The sequence below is a fragment of the Panthera uncia genome, chromosome A2 (genome assembly GCF_023721935.1).
Source record: "Panthera uncia isolate 11264 chromosome A2, Puncia_PCG_1.0, whole genome shotgun sequence".
In the NCBI taxonomy this organism is placed as follows: Eukaryota; Metazoa; Chordata; class Mammalia; order Carnivora; family Felidae; genus Panthera; species Panthera uncia.
Genome location: NC_064816.1, coordinates 5,725,126 through 5,734,259, shown reverse-complemented (window position 1 = coordinate 5,734,259; position 9,134 = coordinate 5,725,126). Strand labels below are relative to the sequence as shown.

Genomic DNA, 9,134 nt, shown 5'->3' with positions numbered 1-9,134 from the left:
CATGCCCTGAGCTGAAATCCAAAGTCAGATGCTCAACGGACTGAAACACCCAGGCGCCCCTTCATCTGCTTTGTTTGTTTGTTTTTTTAAGAAATTGTTTTTCCGGGGCGCCTGGGTGGCGCAGTCGGTTAAGCGTCCGACTTCAGCCAGGTCACGATCTCGCGGTCCGTGAGTTCGAGCCTCGAGTCAGGCTCTGGGCTGATGGCTCGGAGCCTGGAGCCTGTTTCCGATTCTGTGTCTCCCTCTCTCTCTGCCCCTCCCCCGTTCATGCTCTGTCTCTCTCTGTCCCAAAAATAAATTAAAAACGTTGAAAAAAAAATTTAAAAAATAAAAATAAAAAAAAAAAGAAATTGTTTTTCCATTTAAAAAATGTTTTATATTGAGGGGCATCTGGGTGGCTCTGTCGGTTGGGCGTCCGACTTCAGCTCAGGTCGTGATCTCACACTCGGTGGGTTCGAGCCCCGCGTTGGGCTCTGTGCTGACAGCTCGGAGCCTGGAGCCTGCTTGGGATTCTGTGTCTCCCTCTCTGTGCCCCTCCCCCACTCGCACTCTGCCTCTCTCTCTCTCTCTCCCAAAATAAACATTAAAAATTTTTTTTTAATTTTTAAATGTTATTCATTGTGGTAAAATACACATGACATAAAATCAACCATCTTAACCGTTTTTAGATGTTCTGCCCAGTGGCATTAAGCACATTCACACTGTCATGAGACCATCCTCACTGTCCACCTCCAGAACTTTTCAGCTGCCCAAACCGAACCTCTGTCCCCATGAGACCCTGACTCCCCATTTCCCTCTTTCCTATTGTTTTGTATATTATTTTCATTTGTCAGGTCATCTCAACAAAGAAAGCCAAATCTCCCAGCAGTAAAAACCTGCAACGCGAACCCCCATTGCCTCGAACCTCCCAGAAGCAGGGACACAAGCCCAGGTGAAGACAAGCCCATCTCAGCTCATACCCACAGCTCCCCAGAGGGTGTGCTCTCGCTTGCGGTCACAAGTAACAAGCTTGGATTTGGTCAGCCTCGGGTGTGTTCCTGGCAGTCTTTGGGCTGGGGGGGGCACTGGTGTCCCTAAGGGCACCTCGGAGGTCTGCGAGCCCTGGAGTGACATTAAGCAGTGCAGTGACTCAACGACCAAAGACGTTGGCTCGTCCTGCGTGGGGAGTGCTGAGAAGCAGACAAGCAGGAAAATTCTGGAAAATGATAATAATGAACATACTGCCTCCAATCCTCACTCCTGCTTTCTGAAGCCCCATTTTCCAGATGGCAAAACTGAGGCTTCGAGCAGTCAAGTCACTTGCCTAGCTCTCTTGAGCTCTCCGGAGGCAGGATCCTCTGGCCTCACTCCCGTTCTTCTTCCCAGCTGCCCTCAGAGTGGCTGGGGACCATTGTGACAACGCTGGGTGAGGGAAGCTCTTTGGTCACAATGGGCAGAACTGGACCACACGGGGACACAGCCTCGGAAGGAACATATGAGCATCTTCTGGGAGACCGGGGACACAGGGAGTCCAGAGGGTCAGGCCGGTGGCCAAGGGCATTTCCTAAGACTCATCAGTCCCCATGCCACCCCTTGAGGTACGTCCCACATGCTCATCCCTGATGTGGAAACTGAAGCTCACAGGAACCCGATTGCTTATTCCGAGGTGACCTTGATTTCAATTGTTAGATTCTCCGTAGACTATTGGAGACTTCTCAGCTCTCACCTATTTCAGGCGCCAAAATGATCAAAGAAGCAAACGAAGACTGAACACCTGTGGTTTGGTTAAAATGCTTGGCCCCTGTTTTCTAAATATTTTTTATTGTTGTTTTTAATGTTTATTTATTTTTGAGAGACGGAGAGACAGAGCATGAGCAGAGGAGGGGCAGAGAGAGAGAGGGAGACACAGAATCCGAAGCGGGCTCCGGGCTCTGAGCTGTCAGCCCCGAGCCCGTGAGATCATGACCTGAGCCGAAGTCAGATGCTTAACCGACTGAGCCGGCCAGGCGCCCCATGGGCCCTGTTTCCTAAAGAGGTCGACATGACCGGTTTTGAGCTGACTCGGTCTGAGCGGGGGTGAGTCTGCGGTACCCCCCCCCCACACACACACACTGGGACTGCTCTCAGAGGGGCTGGGAGCAGGGTCGGGGAGACTCCCCTGCTCAGAGCAAAGGCAAGAATGTCCCCGTCAGCTAAATGGGGTGCCGGGAGCCTGGAGCTGGAGGTCAGAGAAGTGGAGAGAGACGTCTATGCCTCTGAGAGTTTCAGGATAGGAAGAGATCCGGGAGAACAATCGGCACCCAGGACAATTGCAGAGGGCAGGAAGACCCACGGGGGGGAGGGGTGGCAGAGACTGTGGCCAGGACTGAGCAGAGATGGAAGATCCCACATACGGAGGGGAGGGCCATGGCCTTGACCACTACCTGAGGGTGAGGAGAAGGGGCTCCCGTATCAAAGAGACTAGACCGCAGTGCTTGATTCTGCAGTCCTTCTTGTGGCCCACCCTGCACTGGCCTTGGCACCTGCTGTTCCTTCTGCCTGGAATGTTACTCCCCCCCCGCCCCCGTCCCCATATGCTCCTCTCCCACATTTTCCAGGTCTTTTCTCAACTGTCATCTCAGTGACACCATCCCATTTAAAACTGCAACCCTCGTCCCCTCACCACCACCCTCCTATGCTGTGTGATGTTTTTAGGCACAGCGCTCAGCTCCTTCTACTAATGCCGCTGCAATTTGTAGTGTTGTATTTTTTCAGCATTGTCTGTCACCCCCCATTGTCACCTCCACAAGAGCACTGGCTCTTGGTCTGTTTTGTTACCTGATGTTCCCCCTGCCAAGGACCTAGAACAGGGCCTGGCACATGGTAAGTGCCCAAAGAATGCTTTTATCTCTATGCTCTCTACTTTCCCCGGGGGGGCACAGGGGCTAGGCCTGTTTTGTTTGTTTAATTTTTATTCAGAGACAGAGAGAGACAGAGAGAGACAGAGAATGAGCAGGGGAGGGGCAGAAAGAGAGGGAGACACAGAATCCGAAGCAGGCTCCAGGCTCCAAGCTGTCAGCACAGAGCCGGACGCATGGCTCGAACCCACCAACGGCAAGATCATGACCTGAGCGGAAGTCGGATGCCCAACAGACTGAGCCACCCAGGCGCCCCTGAGCCTGTTTTTTTAGGAAGTCCTCAGACCCCCCCCCCCCTCCCCAATGCCCAGTGCCTGGTGCACAGGAAGGAGTAAAACCAGCATTGTCCTCAGGCGGGCACTTGCTCAGTCTCATTATCTCCGCCCTCTCACAGGTGGCGCCTTGTCCCCCGATGGCGATGGCCGCGGTCGCCCTCCTGCCATGCCCGATGTCCCGGCTGGACTTCCTCAAGGCCTCGCACTTTGCACTAGGGCCGGATCCGCGGCTGCACGTGGACGCCATGCAACCCACGTCGCACCGGGACTTCCCGGCCTACCCGGGCGTCACCCGCGCGCTGTCGTGCCAGGAGCCGCCCGTCAGGTCCTTCTTCCGACAGGACACCCGCGCCGCAGGCGCGGAGCTCCAGTCGGAGGCGCACCGCGCGTTCGCGCCCCTGGCGCCGCAGCCGTCCGCGCCGTCGGGGACGCGGGAGCGCACCCTCGCCACGCCGGCCACCAACTTGCGCGTGTACGCGCCCGCGCGCTCCCGTACCGGCCTCTCCACCGCGCGCGCGGACTTTGGCTGGCCGGAGCTGCCGGCGCGCGCCAGAGAGCAGATCCGCGGCGCGCGCCTCATCTTCGACCGCGACTCGGTGCCTGCCGGCGACCCAGCCAAGCTGCGCATCCCGCCCACCACCTACCAGGCGCTTTTCCCGCCCCACGACGCGTGCCCGCGGCCCCGCGCGCCCTGCAGCCACTTCGGTGAGCGCGCCCACGCGCCCCACGCGCGATTTGCCAACCCCTAGGTTCTCCAGGCCCGCAGGGATTCCGCGCCCTCTCCCAGGGGACATTTGGCAAAGTCTGGAGATCGTTTTGGTTGTCACGACCCGCGGAAGGGGGTAGTCCTAGCAGGGAATGCATGGAGGCCAGGAATGCTGCTGAATATATCCTACCGTGCACGGCACAGCTGGCCCTAGTAAAGAATTAAGGAGCCCCAAATGTCAATAGTGCCGAGCCTGAGAAAACCTAGAACCTTCCTGAGCCTCAGTTTCTACATTCACTGAATGGCATAGCTCCTGAATTTTTTCGAGGGGCTGTGCCCTGGGCAGAAGGCATGAATGGTGGTTTGGACAAATCTGCTAAGTGCCCGCCCCCCCCCCCCCCCCACACACACATCCCAGGCCTGCCACCATAGTAGTTATGTGAGTCTGAGCAAGTCGACATCTCCAAGTCTCGATTTTCCTCCTCTGCAAAATGGGTGCAGCAACAGCTCCCCACTTTATAGGAGCTGGTGAAGACAAAAGAGCCCGGAGTGCTTGAGGCAACTGGCATAGAGTGAGCGCTCAAAAAAGACTAGCTGTCATTTGTGTGATTTTCCAATTCTGTGACTCGGGGACCTGCCGGTGGACATCACTAGGCAAGAGTCCCTCCAAGCTGGAGTCAGGGATTGTCAGATCTGGATTGGACTCAGTTCTGGTTTTGAATTTCGTGACTTCTGGCAAGTGACTTGATTTCTCTGGGCCTCAGGAAGGCTGTAGAGTGGGGAGAATCTTACTAACTCTCAAATGAGGTTTGAAGCACTTAGCCTAGATTCCTGGCTCTGGTCTGGTATGTTGGTAGCTATTCTTGTTACCATTATTTGTATTATTTTGGCTGTTTTTCCACAACAGACCTCGGGGGGGGGGGGGGGCTAGTCAGGACTGCCCACCTCCCCTTTCCAGGCAAGGAATCGAACCCCAGTGGGCCCGAGGCTGCGTGGAACCAATGTTGTTCTCTCTCTCTTGCTCCTCCTCAGGGGGCAGCAACGCACTCCAGTGGGACCACAGGACACAGGACGATGGGACCTCCTACCAGAGACAGTTTCAGGCCCTGCCAGGCCCACCTGCCTCGATGTGTAAGAGGGTAAATCGAGGTGGGGCTGGTGCTGCTGGGGAGGGCAGTGATGGGGGCTGGGTGGTGCCGCCCTCTTCCCACCTCTGTCCACCCACAGGCCTCCTCCAGTGTGGAGCTGGGAGACTCCAAGATTGGCTATGGGCCCGTGTGCTCCGAGCAGAAACAAGCCTACGGGCCCCAGGGTCTGCCCCCAGACAGGTACTGTGGCCTTCCACCAGGATGGAGCAAAGGCCTCTCAGCGACAGGTGGAGTGTACCACCTGAGGCTCTCGAGCCAGTACTGTGGGTGCCCCTCACCTCCGAGCAAGGCCCACTATTGCCCAGATCTCCCACCAGTAGCACCCCACAGCCTGGCCTTTGGGAAGTCTGCCCCTCTCCCATTTCCTGGGAGTTGCAAGGGCCCAGATCAGATCTATCTGATCATAGAGCGGATCCCCCCTTACCTGCAGGTATGACAAGGCCCAGGCCTCGGCCCACATCCACTATGTGAATATTCGTCCTGGAGATGGGCTCTTCCGTGACAGGACCACCGAGGCTGAACACTTCTACCCCCGAGAGCCAGGTGGGAGTCTGCTGCCCACCCTGCCCCCTGCTTCCGCAGCAGCCTCCCAGGTTGGCTCAGCACCTATTCTGTCACTGGCAGAGCGTTTTGTTCTTCACCACGACCAGACTCCGGCATCGCACATCCTGGAAGGAAATCAGTGCCCCGGCCCGGGCAGCCTCACCACCTCTGTGCACTTCTTCCACGGCCAGGTCAGCAGGAAGGGGGAGAAGGCCACAGGGCTCATCAGGGACAAGGGTTCCCTAGACAGTACGGATAGCAAGTGCAGAGGCCTTGAGGTGAGAGTGAGCTGGACATGTGTGTGTGTGTATTGGGGGGGGGGGGGGGGGGGATCTCCTGGATCTATCTGCGGGATCTAAGGTTAAGTCAGTTAACCACTCCCAGCCTCAGTGGCTCTGTCTGCAAAATGAGATACAATGCAACTCCCAGCACCAGCACGTGGGGCCCAAGGAGGGTGTGAGCTGTCCAAGGTCGTATAGCGCTCACCTCTTCTCTCCCGCCCGAGTTCTGGGACACCCCGCACATTTGGGAGCTTCCCAGATGCCATGTGGTCCTACAGCCACTGCCCCTGAACAAGCCACCCAGCCGCCACGTGCCTCACGAGAAACTGCAGAGTCACGTGGGCCTAGGGGAGTCCTCGCTGCTCGGACAGTTCTTCCAGACCTCCACGGGCACGGACTACTGCTCCCCGGGCACCATCCAGAAGCCGCAGAGAGTGCCCACTCTCCACTTGCTGCCTAGCAACCTGCCCCAGGGCACCGGCGGTGAGCTCTAACCCCGCCCCCGCCGTTCTCGCCCCGCCCACCGCCCCACTCTACCTCCGCCTTCTGAGCTGCTGGATTCCACCTCTTGAACCGATATCCCAACTCTGCACCCCCACAACCTCGTCCCGTCGAGGATCTGATTCTGCCCCCTCCCCCCACCCCACCTCCGCCAAGGCACCGCCCCCTGCATGACCATAGTCCCGCCCCTCCCCGTATCTGCCCGCACCTGAACCCTGACCCCTGCTCTTCAGTCGGACTCTGGCTCCGCCCCCTGACCAACTAGACTACCCTTCCTGCCCCCCCCCCCCCCCCCCGCGCAACAACTCTGTGTTTGCCCCGCCCCTGGCTCCTCCCTTCTCCCCGCCTCCTAGTCCTTCCTTCGCTTTAACTTCACCTTGGGCTCAGGCTTCGCCTGAACTCTTACTCCGTGCTTAATCTCACCCGTTCCTGCCCCAGGGCCCTGCCCCTCCTCCCTCAGCCCCTCAGCTCGACTACCCCCACCCAAATCTACAGAAACAGATTTTTTAACCATGAACCAGAAGATGCTGAAGCCGCACAGAACAGCTCCCGCCTCCGTGACTGACGAGATGCTACAGCGGGTGAGGGAGGGGGAAGGGGTATCTCCCTGACCGGTAACCCCCCAAAGCAGTGTAGTTTTGTCCCAGGATGATAACGCTGTGACCTCAGGCCCAGAATTAGTGTCAAGTTCGTTCAGGATCACTCTACAGTGACCCCAGGCACAGGGTCATCTTAATGTCACTCCAGCCTCAAGGTCATCCCTAGCTCACCTCCAGGGTCATTTCAGGGTCAGCTCAAGGACATCTTTATATCACCAGCCACAGGTATACTCTCAGCTGAGGGGTAGCTCAGAGTTGCCTAAGGTCACCACAGCCCTGGGGTCATTCCAGGGGTCCCCCGCTTTCTCTCCAGCTTCCCATCCAGCTCCTGGGGCAGCCCAAACTGGGACACCTTTTTCCTACCTCCTCAGAGCCCAATCATCAGCCTTTGCTGCTCCCAGGGTCATATGGGGACCACGGGGTGGGCCAGGTAGGTCAACCACCCTTCAGGCTGTCCTGCCAGGCTCCCCGCCCTGACTCCACAGTGCAAGTATAACCACATTGAGCCCCCGCTGGGTGGACAGCGCTTCTTCTCAACCCAATACGAGGATGAGTTTGCCTTCAAGTTCCAGGGCCCAGCGGTGCTGAGATCGGCCAACCTCCAGGACAGCCGTGTGCCTCTGGGCTCCCCCCGCCAGTGGGTCTGTGGGGCTGGGAAGGTAGAGCCTCAGACCCCCCAGCCCCCTACTTACCCATGCCCTAGCCAGCAATAAACACTGCCTTGGCAACATCTCACCCCTCCTCATCAGTCAGCCATGAAAGATGATGCTTGGTGGGATGGAGACTGTACAGGAGAGAGTGACTCCATCAAAAAAAAAAAAAAAAAAAAAACCTGAACACATACTTCCGTGGGCCCTGAAGGTCACCCCATTCTGGGCAGGGAGGCCACTCTAGCTTGTACAAGGGCTTGGCGGTTGGACTCAGTGTAAGGTGTCAGGTGCACCACCAAATCTGAATGATGTGGAGAGAGTGGAGTCATAGTGTTGAACAGGGCACTGAGGTGAAGTGTTGAGAACCTAGGCTCCCAGGGCTGAATGGACAGGCTCCAAATCTTAACTCTTCTGTCCTGGATAGTAGCTCCGGGCAGGTCACTTCATCCCTGTGAGCCTCATCTGTTTGCTCATCTGTAACGCGGAGATGCAGGGCAGTCCTCTCGTTAGAATGTTATAAATGAGAAATGTGCACACGTGTCCATGCGTGTGCCTGAGGGTCAAGGAGGGAGAGCACTTCCCTTCTGAGCATGAAGGTGACGAGGAAAGAGGAAGATGAGGGTATGGGAAGGAGATTTCAATCGTTGAGAGGCTGGGTGGGGCTCAGAGGAGGGACACTGAAGGGGTGGGGAAGCTGAGAGTGGCCCAGCAATTTTCTCCATTGTGGTTCACCCACAATGCCCTGGCTGGCTGGGCAATTGGCCCCCAGGTCAGAGCTGGGTCCGGGGACAAACGAACGAAAACCATCAGGATATGATCAAGTTCAAGGGGGTAGATGTCCAGCCAGGGACAAAATGAAGAGGGTGGAAAGGAGGAGGCTGGGGTGGAGCCCTGAAGCCAGTCCTTGACAGGGCTTGACAAGCAGGTCAACAAATGGTACCTTGGACAGCGCCCCCATCTTGAAGGTCTCGGGTGTGGTGAGATTGCTCTGTCTGGAAAAAAAAAAAAAAAAAAATGGGCGTTGGTGGCCATGCCCAGGGCCTGCTTCAGTGGGCTGCTGCCAATCTGGTTTTGGGGAATGAACATGGCTCCCTGACTCCGTAGTCAGACCTTCAAAGACCAAGGCCTCCCATCCAACGAGCCACTGAGAGCCAACCTCAAGCCCAACCAGGAGCCCTCTCCCCATGGGCAGCAATCCTGTGAGGCCAGGTTGTCATTTACACAGGAAGGGCAGGAGTCCAGCTTTGGGTCCTACAGAATAAGATGGCCCTTTTGGCTGCACTCATATTAGCCATGCAAGGGTCTGCTAGCTGCAAAACACCTCTTCTTGCTTTCACTAAAGATGTACATGACACATTTGTGAATTACCTCCTGATGAACCGGGATTTCTCAAACCCAGTACTATTGACATTTTGGATGGGATCATTTTTTATTGTTAGAGGCCCTCTTGTGCATCGTAGGATGTTTAGCATCATCCCTGACCTCTACCCGCTAAGGGCCAGCAGCATTCTCCCTCTACCCCAGCCAGTTGTGACAACCGAAAATATCTCTGGGC

At 56.6% G+C, this 9,134-nt stretch overlaps 1 protein-coding gene across 3 annotated transcripts; it reads left to right on the top strand.

Annotated features, from left to right (window-relative positions):
• The first annotated feature begins 1,421 nt into the window (after nt 1–1,421).
• On the top strand, nt 1,422–7,664 carry TEX45 (testis expressed 45). Of its 3 annotated transcripts, none has more exons than XM_049642419.1 (9): nt 1,422–1,577; nt 3,271–3,856; nt 4,890–4,996; nt 5,085–5,185; nt 5,436–5,548; nt 5,630–5,739; nt 6,108–6,312; nt 6,769–6,911; nt 7,496–7,664. In XM_049642419.1, exons 1-9 carry the CDS (start codon nt 1,563–1,565, stop codon nt 7,640–7,642), a joined length of 1,527 nt encoding a protein of 508 aa, XP_049498376.1. In that variant the 5' UTR covers nt 1,422–1,562; the 3' UTR covers nt 7,643–7,664. The 3 variants fall into 3 exon arrangements, with proteins under 3 accessions (XP_049498376.1, XP_049498373.1, XP_049498375.1); XM_049642416.1 differs by having other exon boundaries at nt 1,423–1,577; nt 7,415–7,664; XM_049642418.1 differs by having other exon boundaries at nt 1,424–1,577; nt 6,826–6,911; nt 7,415–7,664.
• Nucleotides 7,665–9,134: the final 1,470 nt, after the last annotated feature.